Source organism: Bubalus kerabau, chromosome 10, assembly GCF_029407905.1.
Source record: "Bubalus kerabau isolate K-KA32 ecotype Philippines breed swamp buffalo chromosome 10, PCC_UOA_SB_1v2, whole genome shotgun sequence".
In the NCBI taxonomy this organism is placed as follows: Eukaryota; Metazoa; Chordata; class Mammalia; order Artiodactyla; family Bovidae; genus Bubalus; species Bubalus kerabau.
This window is the reverse complement of record NC_073633.1, coordinates 84,490,486-84,506,982: the sequence shown is the minus strand read 5'-3', so window position 1 is coordinate 84,506,982 and position 16,497 is coordinate 84,490,486. Positions and strand designations below refer to the sequence as shown.

Sequence of the window (16,497 nt, the reverse complement as noted above, 5' to 3'; positions counted from 1 at the left end):
CATCTATAACTGTTTTCATGCTACAATAGCAGAGTTGAGTAGCTACAAAAGAGATGGCCCTCAAAGCCTAAAATATTTTTCTCTACAAGAAAAGTTTAACCACCCCTGTACAAGTCAGTTCATTATTCCAGGCCCTCATTATGTTTAATAGTTCTTCATATTAAATGTTCCCTGTTCCAATTTACTGTGTGACTTTCCTAATCTGCTCAGACCCAATCTAACATGTCTCCAGCTTCTCTGGCCCCCTTTCACAGACCGCTTCCAGGCTTAGCTGTCCTATCATGCGAGTGCTCCTCAAGGCCCTCCTCTCCACTTTCTCTAACTTCTTTTCCAAACTACTTATCTGCTTGCCTATCTTCAGTCACCAGATCTGTGGAATCAACTAAAGCAACCTTGGTTTTTAATCTAGGTTCTATGAATGAAACTGCATGCAAATTTTGTGTGGATGCACAAATGTGCATATGTATAAGAAGTTCTCTAGCCTCATCTTTTGGCACAATGGCTCAGTAGTTAAGGGCACAGACCCTGGATATAACCTGCTTAAGTTTGAAGCCCAGCTCTGCCACTATGGCCTGGGATAACATATTTAACCTTGCTGTTATTTCAGTTTCCATGTCTATAAAAGAGGGAAAATTGTAGTATTAATACCTGCCTCAGAGAGTTGTTATGAGAGGTAAAGTAGTTAATAGATATAGAGCTCTTCCCTGGTGGCTCAGACTACTGGTAAAGAATCCACCTGTCGAGAGCCGCGTTAGGCATTACTGACAAAATAGAGGCACGGCCCTAAACCCCCTCCCTTTGTTCCGTAGGCACGGACCCAGAATGAAGGAGTTAGGCTTTGTGATTCTGACTTGTTTTTCCCTTTCCTCAGCTGAGTTGACTGAAGAGAATATTAAGATGCTTATTGTTTTTGAGAGGAGCATGAGAAGGCATAAAGCCTTCTGCAACTGTGCTCAAAGAATAATTCATAAAGTTAATCACTGACATTTGTTCAAGGACTTTTACAAAAAAGTGTTCCAGGGTGAGCACACAGGCCGCAGCTTGAGGCCATGGGAGGGGTTGCTATCTGAAGCCCATTTGTGAGAAAAGTTTATGGCAAAGGAGTTTGCTGAATTTAGGGCTTAGGAATAATTAAAATAATTAGAAGCTAAAGATTTAAGGATTGCTGTAATGTTAGCATATTCTACTATAGCTTATAGAAATTAGGGACTTGAGAGATATTATTAGGTAGAAGCCCTTTCTAAGAAATAGTGAGCTTAGGATACTAGGAGCAAACAGGACTTAGAAAGATAAGAATTAACCTGAGGAATGTGGTATGCAGCCCAGACATTAGCATGAGTTACAGTGTATTCACAAGGACACATGAGAAAAAGTAGATAAGAGAATCGCTGAGGAAGGAACTCCTTTTGAGGGGCAACAATGATTTTTGGAGAAAAATAAATCTGGGTCCATGGGAACTAAAAATATCAAACCTCTGACCTAACGCTTTTGTAAAAGTATAAAAGAGAATCATAAGCTTGAAATAAACAGGCAGTCCAAGTAAAATGAGAGGCTGCCTCAGTTTCTCTTGCCGACACCGCTCACCCCTTCAGGTTGAATCCCTGGCTGCTGGAGCTGGACTCCAGCATCCACCTGCAATGCAAGAGATCCAGGTTGGATCCCTGGGTCAGGAAGATCCCCTGGAGAAGCCTGGATTTTTGCCTGGAGAATTCCATGGACAGAGAAGCCCGGTAGACTACAGTCCATGGGGTCGCAGAGTCGGACACCGCTGAAGCAACTTAGCACAAATGGCACATAATAAGCACTGTATAAGCACTGGGTCTTATTGCCATTTCTGGAACTGCCCCTAGCCTCTGTGGCCTAAATAGACCAATGTTTTCCTTCGTTCTAGTGGCCCCTGCTTTAACTTTATGTGCTCACTCAAGTGCTCTGCTTAGAGAATTCTTGCCTATATGTTGCTTGCCCACTAACTTCTGACCTTCAGGCTTCAACTCAAAGAGGTTAAGTTGTTTCCTCAAAGAAGTCTTCCTGATTTCCAGATCAGAAGGGGTCTCCTGCTATAACCTCCCAAAACTTTCTCTATTTCCCCTCGTAACACTCATCACAATTTATTCATAGTAATCACTTGTTGCAGAGGTAATTTCTCCCTGGCTTCTTCCTGGACCTCAGCACAGTGCCTAATACATTGCAGGAATACCATAAAGTCAAAGTGTTAGTTGCTCAGCCATGTCCAACTCTTTGCAACTCCATGGACTGTAGCCTGCCATGCTCCTCTGTCCATGGAATTCTCCAGGCAAGAATACCGGAGTTGGTTGCTATTTCCTCTTCAAAGGGATCTTCCCAACTCAGGGATCAAACCAGGATCTCTTGCATTGCAGGTGGATTCTTTATTGTCTGAGCCACCAGGAAAGCCCAGGAATACCATAAACATTTGTCAAATAAATGAGTGAATGTATAAGGAACAAAACATGGGACAAATATTGTTTCTGTTGTTTAGTCTTTAGTGAGTGAGTGAAGTCGTTCAGTTGTGTCCGACTCTTTGCGACCCCATGGACAGTAGCCAACCAGGCTCCTCCATCCATGGGATTTTCCAGGCAAGAATATAGGAGTGGGTTGCCATTTCCTTCTCCAGGGGATCTTCCCCACCCAGAGATCGAACACAAGTCTCCCACATTGTAGGCAGATGCTTTACCATCTGAGCCACCAGGGAAGTCTTTAAGTAGTGTCCAATTCTTTTGCAACCCCATGGACTGTAGCCCACCAGACTCCTCTGTCCATGGAATTCTTCAGGCAAGAATACTGGAGTGGGTTGCTATTTCCTTCTCCAGGGGGTCTTCCTGACCCAGGGATTGAACCTGCTTCTCCTGAATTGGCAGGCGGGTTCTTTACCATTGACTCACCAGGGAAGCTGATTCAAATATTACATAACCCAATAATTAGCATGTTACAAAATATAATGACTATTAGATAATCAAATTTGCGTTGTGTAAAGGAAATACTCTCTTTGCCAAGTGCTGTAAAATACACTGGCTTAAACTGAGCCTGGAACATGTGTCTTTCAATCAAATGGAAATGAATTGTCCAGAAGAACCAGAATACATTACTCAGTGCAGTCAGGAATCACAGACAGATGATGACTTAAAACATTTCCCATCTGAAAAACATTCATTCTCTGGAAACAAGAAAGTCCTCAGATGGCAGAGCTAAAAGGAGTGACTGATCAGGGAACCTGCTTGTTCCCAGAGAATTTCCACGGCTTTATGCAAGACAGGATTAAGTACTTTGCCAAGTAGGCAAAACCAATTGTGCTAATCTGAGAAATCCACTGCTACCCTGGGGGTTAAAATAACCCAAGTCTTCAAGAGAACTATATTCTATCTTCAGTTAACACTCAAACACCAGGAAAATTATACTTTCTATTTCATGATATGTTTTTATTTCATTATAATTCAAAAGACACGAAGTGATTCTCCTGTAATGTCTTCAGGGACGGATTGCTTCTGCTCCTTTGGGTGAAGGAATCCCTAAAGAATTTCTGCCCACCCCCCACCTCCCTCCAACTGTCAGACTCCAACCGCTCCTCTCCCGTGTAATCAGCCTTATTAGAACATTTTCCTGACGCCAATATTTGACCTCTAGAAGAAACATGCGGTAACCGACTAACCATAATTAGGGAAACCTGAACCAGGGTCTGGACTTGGGCTCAGGGTAGAGAGGACTGGGGAGATTTCACGGTGGCCAGAGGGGCCATGGGAGAGCTGGTTGGATGGTCCCAAAGGTCCTAGATCCTAGCCGGTTGGGGAGTCCTTGCGTATCTGGGGCAAGATACAGCTTCTCTCCGAGTCTGGGAATTAGGAGCCCTCACGCCAAGCTTCGGACTACATTTCCCAGAAGGCTCTACTCCCCGGGTTGTCGTAGTTTACCAGGGCGTGTCTTGGAGGCGAGGCCGCGGTCGGCGAGCACATTTGGGGCTTCTCCTTGCTGCTGCGGCAGCCGCACCTGCCTCCGGGCGAGATGGTTGGGGTCCTGCTCCTGCTCCTCCTTCTCCCCTTTCTCCTGTACATCGCTGCACCCCAAATCAGGTCTGTGCAAATGTACTGCCTTCCTCTTAGAGAAATCTGCGGGGCGCGGGGCGAGGGGAGACATACATCCTCATCGAAGCTCTGAGCTTCAAAAGGAGGACAGGAAAACTCCCTGCGGGTCTCCAGGTAGGGGATGTTCGGTGCGTCGGAGGAGGTCGAGCTGCCCGGGGAGAGGAGGGCGAGATCAGGAGACCCCCAGGTCGTGGGAAGAGGCTGCAGTCCGGAGCATCCTTCTTTGTTTCCTCGATGCCAGTCGTGACATCTGCAGCCCCACTGTTTGCTCTCTTGTTGCTGTTGGATTGGCTTTTCCTCTGGGCAGATGCTGTAAAGGATGAAAGGGTTTCATCACTCTTGTCTTCTAACATGCCTTAGCAGCAGAAGTAAGGGGTGGGGCGGCGTGGGGGAGGGCGGTCCCGAGTCTTGCCCTGGGGTTTTGGGGTGAGGAGCAGAGGTTGAGGGTCGTGGTCTCTGCACCAGGTGATAATCAGCCAATGGCTGGCTTAGTGCCCCAGAGAATCAGCCGCGAGTTGCCGGACAGGCAGCCTGCTGATTGGTTCTGAGTAAGTCACCAGTAGTGACGGTGGACCTGTGACTGCAGAGAACACTTCTTCCCTCGGTAGGGATTGGGTAGGGTGGAAGGGAAATGCAGTCAAGGTCCGACTGGAACTGGAAGGCGCGCTACATCACTCTCTGCCGTTTCTTACACATTCACTCCTTCCTTCCTCATTCCTCTCCTCGCTCGAGCCGATTCTCCCATTTTGTTGTTCCTCCTCTGAACTCGCCGCGCTCCCACCTCTAGAAGCTCACACGAGTGCGATACTCGGATGAATACGCTCCTTTTTCTCTCTTTTCCGTTACAGCATCCTCTGATCCACACAGAATCTCAGTGAAAAGTTGAACCTGGCGTCCATGGGGTCGCAAACAGTCGGACAGGACTGAGCGACTGAACTGAAAATACTGCTCATACCTCTAAGAGATTTTTCTAATCAAAGTTATACTCCAAGGGTCATGTTCCCAACTTACCAAGCTAGGTCGGGGGGGCTGGACCAGAGCTGGACTTTCATAGATGGTTGTCTCTTTCCTTCCTGCTGGTTAAGGAGAAGGAACAGCTGGGTTGAGGTCCTCGTGGGTGCTTGTGGAGGAGAAGCGGAGTGGACGTGGGAAAACTAAGCAGGGAGGATTGTCTGAGGAGAAAAATACCCGCTGGTGGGCACCTTGCTTCCTTATTGGCCTGTTTGTTCTAAGCAGGAACTTGAGTGGCTAGCAGTGTGTGCTGTGCAATTTTCAATGAAACATTTAAATTAAAAAATGCTTATCCCAGTCAACTGATTCTTTTAAATTGAGTCCCCAGGCTTTGCAGAGTAAAGGACAATCTAAGACCCAATACCTGTTTATGCATTCATTCCTTTGGAGAAGTAGAGTAATGTATTGCTTAGGAAGAAGGACTTGTACTGATTAAACCAGGACTGGAATCTCAAGTTCCACTCTGTATTTATTTAGTCATGTTTTGCCTTATTTTTAAGTGTTCATGTGTAGGGAGCTGGGGGGCAGGGGGGAGGGTGATTCCTTTCATTTTGTCCCAGGTTGACAAGCTTTCATAATTTTTAACTTTTTTGTTGGGTAAGCTGTTTTATTCAACCATAAAGGCCATAAAGTGCCAGTTATGGACCGATTAACATCAGGGAACCAGTTCTTTCTTTTTCTAGGCTGAGTCTTGTGATTTCCTCAGCCCAAGGAAGAGCTCCACCAGGAGCTCAAATATTCATCCAGTTCTTGTACTGCAAGGAGCTAAAGTTAAAGTTGCCCTTAATAGAATCATTTCTGTCCTTAAGCAAGAGCACAAAAAATTTGAGCAAGAAAATCTTAAGAGCAGAAAACTTTTGTTTTGTTTACTCCAATCTTCCTTCAGTCTGTAAAAGGACAGCAGTAGAAGGAACGAAAACAGCCGTCAGCCTTGGGATGTATAGATAAGGGGGTGTTGCAGGAGCCTCTGGCTAAGGCAAAGAAAATGAAGAACTGATAACTCCTCTGTCTGCAGGAAGATGCTGTCCAGCGGGGTTTGTACATCAACCATCCAGCTTCCTGGAAAAGTGGCTGTGGTCACTGGAGCCAACACAGGCATCGGGAAGGAGACCGCCAAAGAGCTGGCTCGAAGAGGCAAGTCTATCTGCTTTCAGTTCCCTTCTGCTACTTGTTTGTTTTTTAAGTATAGTTGACTTGGGGCTTCCCTGGTGGCTCAGGTGGTTAAGAATCTGCCTGCAATGCAGGAGACCCAGGAAGATCCCCTGGAGAAGGGGATGGCTACCCACTCCAGTATTCATGCCTGGAGAATCCCATGGACAGAGGAGCCTGGCGGTCTACAGTCCATGGGGTCTCAAAGAGTCAGACACAACTGAATGACTAACACCCTTATAGTTGATTTTACAATGTTGTGTTTATTTGTGTTAATCACTTTGTGTGCAGCAAAGTGATTCAGTTATACATCCTTTTTTATATTCTTTTCCATTATGGTTTATCTCAGGATATTGAATATAGTTCCTTGTGCTATACAGTAGGACCTTGTTGTTTATCCATTCTTTATGTGATAGTTTTCATCTGCCAACCCCTAACTCCCAATCCATGCAACCTCCTCCCTTCTCCACCTTGGCAACTACAAGTCTGTTCTTGCGTCTGTGAGGCTGTTTCTGTTTTGCAGACAGCTTCATTTGTGTCATATTTTAGATTCTACATGTAAGTGATATATGGTATTTGTCTTTCCCCTTCTGACTTAACTTCACTTAGTATGATAATCTCTAGTTCCATCCATGTTGCTGCAAACGGCATTATTTCATTCTTTTTTATGGCTGAGTAGAATTCCATTGTATATATGTACCATATCTTTTTTATCTATTCATCTGTCAGTGGACATTTGGGTTTTTCCTTGTCTTGGCTTTTGTGAATAGTGCTGCTATGAAATAAAGGTGCGTGTATCTTTTGGGATTATAGTTTTGTCAAAATATATGCCTAGGAGTAGATTTCTGGTTCATATGGTAATTCTATTTTTTAGTTTTCCGAGGACTGTTTTCTATAGTGGCTGCACCAACTTATATTCCCACCAACAGCATGGAAGGGTTCCCTGTTCTCCACACCCTCTCTAGCTTTTGTTGTTGTAGACTTTTAATAATGGCCATCCTGACTAGTGTGAAGTGATAATCTCATTGTAGTTTTGATTTGCATTTCTAATAATTAACAGTGTTGAGCATCTTTTCATGTGCCTGTTGGCCCTCTGTCTTCTTTGGAGAAACTTCAGTTTAGGTCTCCTGTTGCTACTGCTATTTTATCCCTCGCCATGATGACCATTTTCATTATTTCCTCCCAGGCTTGGAATTCAAGAACATTTGAAGCGCCCCACTGATCTGCTGGTCTGAATGTTGTACATGTTCTACATATAATGGACATAATGAAAAGTGTTGATTTATTTTTCTTTCCTGATTTATTCATCAGATACCTCTTTGTGAAGCAGGGATAACCCCTTTTTAGAAACAAACAGTAGAAAATAATATTTAACATTAGAATTAAGTCTTTGATGCTCACTCCAAAACAGAGCCAACAGTTCGTCTCTCTTATATGTTGATTGACAGGAGCCCGTGTGTATTTAGCTTGCCGGGACGTGCAAAAGGGGGAATTGGTGGCCAGAGAAATCCAGATGATGACAGGGAACCAACAAGTCTTGGTGCGGAAACTGGACTTGGCTGATACTAAATCTATTCGAGCCTTTGCTAAGCACTTCTTAGAAGGTGGGTGTTCAACTAGGGACTATGCTGTGGGTCTTGCAATCAACATGGAAGACTTAGATAAAAGGAAAAGATTCCTCTCCCTCTCTGACATCTAGAAATGCTAGACAAGATACAACCAAAAACTTTTGGATTCATAGTGGAACTCATGAGTAACAAAGGGAAATCCTCAAGAGGCAGGAAAAAAAGTGACTTTGAAAAGGCACAGCAGACTTCCTCAGTGGTCCAGTGGTTAGGAATCAACCTGCCAACGCAGGGGACACAGGTTCGATCCCTGGTCCAGGAGGATCCTGCATGCCTAGGGGCAACTAAGCCTGTGAACCGAACCTTCCTAGAGCTTGTTCTCCACAACGAGAGAAGCCCCCTCTTGCCACAACTAGAGAAAGCCTACACGTAACAGCGAAGACCCAGCAGAGCCAAAAATAAATAAATAAATAAAATTCACCCCAAAATGTCATAGTAGTGCATAAGAACTAAAGCCAAAAATCTCATATGTGTACCAGAACTCCATATGGGCTTTAAGGTCTGGAGTCCACATATCCGTATAGAGGTAAGAGATGAGGCCTCAGGATGTTGAGGGCTGGGTTGCTGTACCTGAGGCTCCACGTCAGGCTGGGATCCACAAACAGTCATCTGGTCCATGGTACAGGGGCTTAGAAAAAAAAAACCTAGGCCAGCTGCTCAAGGATATGACAAAGAAGCCTATCATCTCTCTAGGAGGTGGATGAATAAAAGGTCATCTGCAAGAAATTAGAACTTCAGGCTGACATCATTTATGGGGGCGGGGGGATTTCATTCATGTCACTAACTGATGCAAGAAACTTAAGCTGAGAAATTAACATAAAATCCTGTAGTGTCACATCAAAAGCAAGTCCAAGAGCACTCTGTAGACTTTTTCGCTCATAACCCAGGGATCTAGGCTTCCCAAGGAAAACAACTTCCACTGATAATGCTTTTAGACAAAAATTACAAATGATATGAAAAAAGAAATCATAAGAGAGTTGGCAGTTGAAACAGAGGTGAAACCAGTGTTTCTTTGGGGGCGTGAAACCAAGTGGCAGGGAGGCGTACCAAACATCCTGTTTTTCTCTTGTTTTGGAATTTCTCATTCAGCTGGGGAAGTCTTTCTATTGGGAGAGATAGAACACTTCCCAAAAGCAATGAGTCAGTAGATCCTGAATTGAAAAGATTGGAAAGGCCATTTGGTCATGTCATGTGGAATTTTTCCCTGTAGTAAGAGTATGTAGGATTCAACTAGCATCTTAAAATGAAAAACAATACAAAATAAATATGAAGGGAAGATAGAGGGAAGATTGAAGCCATGCATCCCCTTTTCAAAGCGTGGGTGTGGAACAGATTTCGAAGATGTAATAGCCGTGGCTGGCCACGTGCACACTGCGTCTCCTCTTCCCCGCAGAGGAAAAGCATCTCCACATTTTGATCAACAACGCAGGAGTGATGATGTGTCCCTATTCCAAAACAGCAGATGGCTTTGAGATGCATATGGGAGTCAACCACTTAGGTAAGAAATCTTGTCTCATCACAAAGCTAAAGGGAAAGTTAAATTCTCATTGGAGAACTTAGGGTCTTATGGCGCTTTCTTTGTGGTGTGAATGGACCTCTGGGCCATAACAGACCATAAATATATTCATTTAATAAATAGTGTGGTCCTGCCAGAAAGCTCAGGCTCCCTTGAGGTTCCCTCCATTTTTTAATCTGTGTCCCACATTCAGTTTAACTTAACCTAATTGGAGTGGGTGCTATGCTGCTTTCTTTGTAGCCACCCTTGTGGCAGGCATCAAATGGAGGCCATAGGCTCTTAAAGAGTTATTACCGAGTTCAAGCTTACTCTGCTCACTGCACGGCAGGCCAATGAATCCGAGAGGTGAGGTGTTGAGGCAAGGAAGAGACTTTAATCAGGGAGCAGGCAGACTGAGAAGATGGCAGGCTAGCACCTCAAAGTAACCATCTTATCAGGGTCTGGATGCCAGGTTCTATTATAGATCAGAGATGGGGATAGGTAAGGAAGCAAAGTAAAAAGACCATTAATCTTGCGAACACCTGCTGGAATGGCGAGCCTCAGGCATGGGATGTGTTAATTTCCCCCTTCCTGCCATCCACAGATGGACAGGGTTCTAAACAAAAGCACTTTTAGTTTAACAGCCAGGCAGAGGGGCAGGATTCTCTGAGGCAAACGGTTCTGTATGATTTTAATAACAAAAGCAGCAAAGAGCAAATCAAAGAAACAGTTCCATCACTGGGTCAGAATTGGCTTCCTCCCTGCAACAGTGATGTTATTCAAAGTTGGAATAAGATATGATTTCGTATTCAGGAGGGCTTCCCTGGTAGCTCCGCTGGTAAAGACTCTGCCTGCAATGCAGGATACCTGGGTTTGATCCCTGGGTTGGGAAGTTCCCCTGGAAAAGGGAACTGATACCCACTCCAGTATTCTGGCCTGGGGAATTCATATTCACATAATCTAGACCTCTGTCATAGAAGGATGTCTCATGTCTTTGGCTGTTCCTATGTCCCTAAACTCTCATTGAACTTGTTCTGTAGTTAATAATGAATTAATGAAGCAAAAAGCTTTATTATTGGATTCTCTGTCTCCCGTAGCGGAGCCTGGCTCACCACTACTCCCTTTACCCCCACATTGGCTCTGAAATCGGTTAATTCTTTTTCTCATAGGTCACTTCCTCCTGACCCATCTGTTGCTAGAAAAGCTGGAGGAATCAGCACCATCGAGGGTGGTGAATGTGTCTTCCTTAGCACATCTCCTGGGAAGGATCCACTTCCATAACCTGCAGGGCGAGAAGTTCTACCAATCAGGTCTGGCCTATTGTCACAGCAAATTAGCCAACATTCTCTTCACCCAGGAACTGGCTCGGAGGCTAAAAGGTAGGCTTAAAAGTAGTGAGTATGGAGACATGAGTCAATGGGAAGTAGCTAAAAGTCACAGGAATCAGAGCTGTTTTCTGGAGCCCATCTGTAGACAGCATCTGCTTTCATGGCTCTGCTTGGGTATGGTTTTAGTAAATAGCCCACAAATGAATGTTGGAGGTGATGGGGGAGTTCTGAAAGCTTGGCTTTGGCATTTACTAGCTGCACGACCTGCAGCAAGTTGCTTAACTTTCCAAGACTTAATTCCTCGTATGTAAAGTGGGACTGCTTCATGGGTTATTGTTATGATAATTTACGCCTCATGAGCAAGTCAAGGTTTTTGACTTCTAGATAGAATGGAGGGACCAAAACTGGCACTGGCTACAAACACTAGGATAAAACAGGTCCTGGGACTATAACGGGTGAAGGGGTCTCCCTAACAGCAAAGGTTCAAATAAAAGGGAAAGGTATGCTTGAGGAAGGGAGTCTCCAGACACAACCAGAGGTCCTTAGCACAGTCTACTCTGGATTTCCAATAAAGAGTAAGGAAATCCATGTGGATAATTAGAAGTGCTTAGACTTGAGGCAGGCAGATTAGGCAGAAGGAATCAGACGCAGGTGCTTCATCACTGGAACAGGAGTGTCAAACCACATGAACAGCTGTGAGATGGGGAGGAAAGTCTATGCCTAGAGCGTGATATCCTTTTATCAGCTGTAGATGGATCAGGGGAACTGGGTGGTGAAAATCAACCAAAAGCTGGTCAGGGTGCTGGGGGAGCCTAGAAGTGCAGAGATGGGTCCAGCTGTGAGGATCAGATAAGAGCAGAGGATACACAACTAAGGACACCTGATGGATGAGGATTAGGTGGGAATAAGCTGTGATGCAAAGAAAGAAACCTGGGCATGATGAAGAGTCATTCATTCAGCCATTCAATAGCCACGTATTCAGGGCCCATGTTATTCTACACACTGGATTAGGGGCTGGGGTTGGAGTGGTTCACATCCAACAGGAGAGAGAAATAATTAGCAAGTTTTTATCCAGCTGTCCCATGTAAAATGAATCTAGTAATGCATGAATAATTTGCACTGTGAAAAAATGTTCCAATAATATGGAAGTATACAGAGTTAGAAATGAAAACCCCCCCCTCACTTACTCTTCTCTGTCCCTCTTTTGCTTCCCCTCTGCTGCCTGCCCCAAGAAACCACTGTCAACAACTTGACCTGCACCTCTCCAATTATTTTCTTGTGCATTTAACTGTGTATATACCATACATAAGGAACTGAAATTCTAACCGTATTTTAGAGATCTTTCCATATAGTACTGGAGATTTACCACCACCAGTGAAAAGGCAGCTTTAGAAAGGCAGTGATCAACAATGTCAAGTGCTTCTGAGCGGGTCCTGGCTCTGCTGCTTCCTGACAGTTAATAGCCACGCTCAGCCTGAATCGTAATCTGTGAAGTGAAAATATACATTACTGTGAGGAGTGGTTGTGACAGCATCAGGAGAGCAGAGTCCACAGCAGGCAAATGTCCGTTCATGTCTCCTGCCCTCTTTGGCCATTCAGCATCATCAAGTCCTGTCTTCCTCTTTCCATATGGCTTCCTAGCATCAGGCTCTGGTGTCACGGTGTACTCTGTGCACCCTGGCACAGTCAACTCTGAACTGGTTCGGCACTCAGCCCTCATGAGATGGATCTGGTGGATTTTCTCCTTCTTCATCAAGACCCCACAGCAGGGAGCCCAGACCAGCCTATACTGTGCCTTAACGGAGGGTCTAGAAGTTCTCAGCGGAAACCATTTCAGGTACGAATGTGTCTGTTTTTGAAGATGGAATTTTATTGCCTATAGGAAATTATTTGGATTTGTCTGATACACTATACCCTTAAAAAAAAATTTATTTATTTCTGGGGGTGCTGCACTGGGTCTTCATTGCTATGTACAGGCTTTCTCCAGTTGCGGCAAGCAAGGGCTACTCTTCATTGCAAAGCCTGGGCTTCTCATTGTTGTGGAGCCTCCAGGCGTGAGGTCTTTAGTAGTTGTGAAACATGGGTTCAGTTGCTCTGGAGCAAGTGGGATTTTCCTGGACCAGGGATAGAACTCATGTCACCTCCATTGGCAGGCAGATTTCTTAACCACTGGACCACTAGGAAAGTCCTGAAATAGTATAGTGTTCTTTTTTAGTAATTTTATTTATTTTAGGCTGTGCTTCAAGGGCTTTTCTCTAGTTTCAGCGAGCTGGGGCTACTCTCTAGCTGCGGTGCGTGGGCTTCTCTTTGCAGTGGCTTCTCTTGCTGCAGAGTCTGCGGGCTCTGGGGCAAGCGGGCTTTAGTTGTTGCAGCAAGTGAGCTCAATAGTTGAGGTTCCTGGGCTCTAGGACACAGGCTCAATAGTTGTGACGCGTGGTGTTAGTTGCCCCGCAGCATGTGGAATCTTCCCAGACCAGGGATTGAGCCTGTGTCTCCTGCATTGGCAGGCCAGATCCTTTACTGTGGTGCCACCAGGGGAGCCCCCAAAATGGTATAGTCTTAAAAATTGTTTCTCACACGACTTCAAAGATCATGATTCCCTTTAGTCAATCATTAAAAAATAACCCTTCATTGAATCCCTGCTGTGTACCAGATGCAGAGAAGACAAAAAAGAGTAAAAGAATTATTCTTGAGAAACTTTTCTGGGCAGTAAAGAGTTGGGATAGCTCTCCTGTATTTAATGGGGACTTAAAATAATTGGAATTACAACAGTGAAGAGAATGTATATGAAACAGATGGGACCTTATTACCATTTCTTTTTTTACAATTTTTTTTTTAATGTGGACCATTTTAACAGTCATTTTGAATTTGTTACAATATTGCTTCTGTTTTTGTTTTGGTTTTTTTGGCAATGAGGCATGTGGGATCTTAACTTTCCAACCAGGGATCAAACCTGCACCTCGTTGGAAGGCAGTATCTTGACCACTGAACCACCAGGGAAGTCCCTGTGTTACCATTTCTTTTCTCCTATCATCTTTTCCTTCTTTTGTTGGTTATGAAGCTGACTTTACTTGTTCTTTGAGTTTCGTAGTTTTATAACCTACAGTTATAACTGTAGGTCCACTGCAGAAAGAAGCAGCACTTTTTTAATCGCTCCAAGCATCTAAGAGCAATGTAGTATCTCAGCCACATGACACCATACAGCATCTTACAGAGTTGACCTTACAGACATATTTGAACAAGATGGACATACACAGGTATCAGCCAGGCACTGATATTATAATTAAATATTTATATATATACACACACACAAGGGGGATATAAAGACTAAATGATATGTATTATATATCAAATAAACATTCTGATCCCAGGTGGTCTATGAGCTCCAAAATGGTTCTGACCCCATTTTTCTCTGGAGTAAAGACTGGAGAATGAAGAGATAGGACAAACACTGGTCCCGTGAAGCACCCAGAGCACATGTCATCCCCGGGTTATTTTTCTGTCGTGTTCCTTACGCCAGGCGGAGGGCAGACTGCATTCTTAACCCTGTGTTCTAAGCCTCTCTCTTTCCCTTCCAGTGACTGCCATGTGGCATGGGTCTCTGCACAGGCTCGTAATGAGACGGTAGCAAGGCGGCTGTGGGATGTCAGCTGTGACCTGCTGGGCATCCCTGTGGACTGGCTGATGATGGCAGCTGGACCCAAGAGAAGCCTGAAGCAGACTATTCAGCACACCCTGCCAAAATGATTCTCCTTCAGGATGGCCAAAACCTTGAGCACAAAGCAAACCTTCCAACTTGCCTGCTTGATGCCTGATAAAAGCCCAGTGTGCACTGCCGGATTCATCCAAACACCTTGCATTTGTCCAGGTTATTTTGCTCCTATTACTGCCCATTACTAGAGATAATATAGGCTAAGTAGACCCTCAGTTGACCTCCAAGCTCATTTTTTCCTTCTGAAGCCTCTTACCCAGGGGAACCTAAGCTGTGGCAGGGGTTGATTGATGGCACTTTGGATTAGTTTCTGTCCTCTTTGTCCACAGTGTAGTTCTTCCGAACCAAACTACCTTCAAGGGGAGGCATGATTTAGCCTCAGCTAAACTCCGGAGTCCCAGTGGCTTGGCTCAAGAGCAGGGTTTGTCCTTCTTCTCATAAGAAAACCACCATGGCACCAACATCTGAATTCTTTCAGCTCTTCACTGAATCTGGATTGTGGCATGGCTTTATCTTTGCCATGCCTAGATCACAGAAGAACTTCCTTTTCTAAGAAGGTGGAGTTTACTGGATGGCAGAGATTTGCGGAAAGGCAGAAATAAACATCAAATTTAAACTGTCATTCATTTTTCTGCTGTTTCTCAAATCAGCAAGAAGCCAGTGGAAAAGGCAGTTTGAAAAGATAGGCCACTTGACTTCACTTACTGACCCTAATTCATGGAGGCTTCCTCTTTGTGCCTTAGTTTCTCTTAGAAAACCAGAAGAGGAAGACTATTTAATGGTTGTCCCTGAGTATATCTTTGTGTGTGTTCTTGTGTTTTTAAGCAGTTGGGAGTATTCAAAATAGTCACAAAGGAACAGTATTAAACTGGACCCTAGTGCAGATAAATAATCAGAGACAGAGCAGACCTGTGTCATTCAGTCTTTGATACAAACAGGAAATAAACTCTACCCAAGAAGCACATGGGTAGCAGGGAAGAAGTCCAAAAAAGACAAGAATCTTGGAAGGTAATGCATGCAAAGGCAATGAAGGGGCTAGAAAAGGGTGTGTGTGTTTTTTTTTTTTTTAATGCACAGCTAAAGATGGTAAAATCCAGCCATAGAAGAATTGAGGGTGACTACCTTGTGTTCAAGCATGATAAGGCACTGTTTTAACAAGCTCCCGTCAATCTATGTGGCAGAAAAAGCAAAAACGGTCCCCCACCCCCTCTACTTCTTTATTCAGCAAAATTATCTTAAGGACTGGTATTGGTAATTATGGTCATTTTAAAACTCTTTCAGGGCATTTCCTTATATTACCATGACAAGATTAAAATGTCTGCTGTATAGTATACTTGAAGAATGTTTATCCAAAGTAATGGACGTCTGAGAAATTGGAACACAAACATGTCCCATCACTTGTTTGGAGTACATTCTTTTAGTAGAGTTTGTGATTTTCTTGGACTAATTACATGTTCACTTTGGTGGAGAAAAGAGTTATAGGACCATAGTCTTCTCATATTTGTAAATAATCTTTTGTTGAACTTGTTTTGACCATTAAACTATATATTTAGATATGGTCATTTTATGGAAAAATTGGAAAACTTTTGATAATAGTACAGAACTGAATTAATATTTTACTTAATTTATATTGAACTGTCAATGACAAATAAAAAATTTGATGATTTACCATGTTTTTATTTACCAGAATAAAACCTGTAATAATTAAGCAAATTTAATTTGAGTCAACAGAAGAAAGCAATTAAATGAAAGTTTAATTACAGTCAAAAGAAGAAAACACTTTTCATTACTATGGTTATGCAATCCGTCCTCATTCATGAGGATAATTTGTCCCAGAGTTTGCCACAGTGCAGTCTCAATTCAAATGCTATTAACTTGGGTTGTTGATAATTTGATTGTTCATTCACCCATTTCTACTAATCTTTTATGACACTGTTCAAAGACCACTTTTTCCAACGCAGGCTATTTATAATCTTTCCTTTTTGTACCTGCCCCTTCTGTAACACAATGCTATGGGGCTTATCACAGTCCACTGCTACTAACAATCCCAGACTTCGCTATCTCTGAATGCTCAATGAATACT

The 16,497-nt window shown here is 43.8% G+C and overlaps 1 protein-coding gene across 3 annotated transcripts; it reads left to right on the top strand.

Moving 5' to 3' along the window:
* Window positions 1-3,552: 3,552 nt before the first annotated feature.
* LOC129621703 (retinol dehydrogenase 11) lies at window positions 3,553-16,080 on the top strand. 3 transcript variants are annotated; one of them, XM_055538405.1, is made up of 7 exons: window positions 3,616-4,082; window positions 6,121-6,239; window positions 7,703-7,858; window positions 9,273-9,377; window positions 10,544-10,753; window positions 12,344-12,539; window positions 14,281-16,080. In XM_055538405.1, exons 1-7 carry the CDS (start codon window positions 4,015-4,017, stop codon window positions 14,447-14,449), a joined length of 1,023 nt encoding a protein of 340 aa, XP_055394380.1. In that variant the 5' UTR covers window positions 3,616-4,014; the 3' UTR covers window positions 14,450-16,080. The 3 variants fall into 3 exon arrangements, with proteins under 3 accessions (XP_055394382.1, XP_055394380.1, XP_055394381.1); XM_055538406.1 differs by lacking the exon at window positions 3,616-4,082 and adding an exon at window positions 4,968-5,288; XM_055538407.1 differs by lacking the exon at window positions 7,703-7,858 and having other exon boundaries at window positions 3,553-4,082.
* Window positions 16,081-16,497: the final 417 nt, after the last annotated feature.

Bases quoted from the DNA above. Each gene is read 5' to 3' on its own strand.
- LOC129621703 (XM_055538405.1), top strand. From the start codon at position 4,015: ATGGTTGGGGTCCTGCTCCTGCTCCTCCTTCTCCCCTTTCTCCTGTAC. The intron at 6,240-7,702 runs GCAAGTCTATCT...GTTGATTGACAG, and splicing joins CAAAGAGCTGGCTCGAAGAG to GAGCCCGTGTGTATTTAGCT. The intron at 9,378-10,543 runs GTAAGAAATCTT...TTTTTCTCATAG, and splicing joins TATGGGAGTCAACCACTTAG to GTCACTTCCTCCTGACCCAT.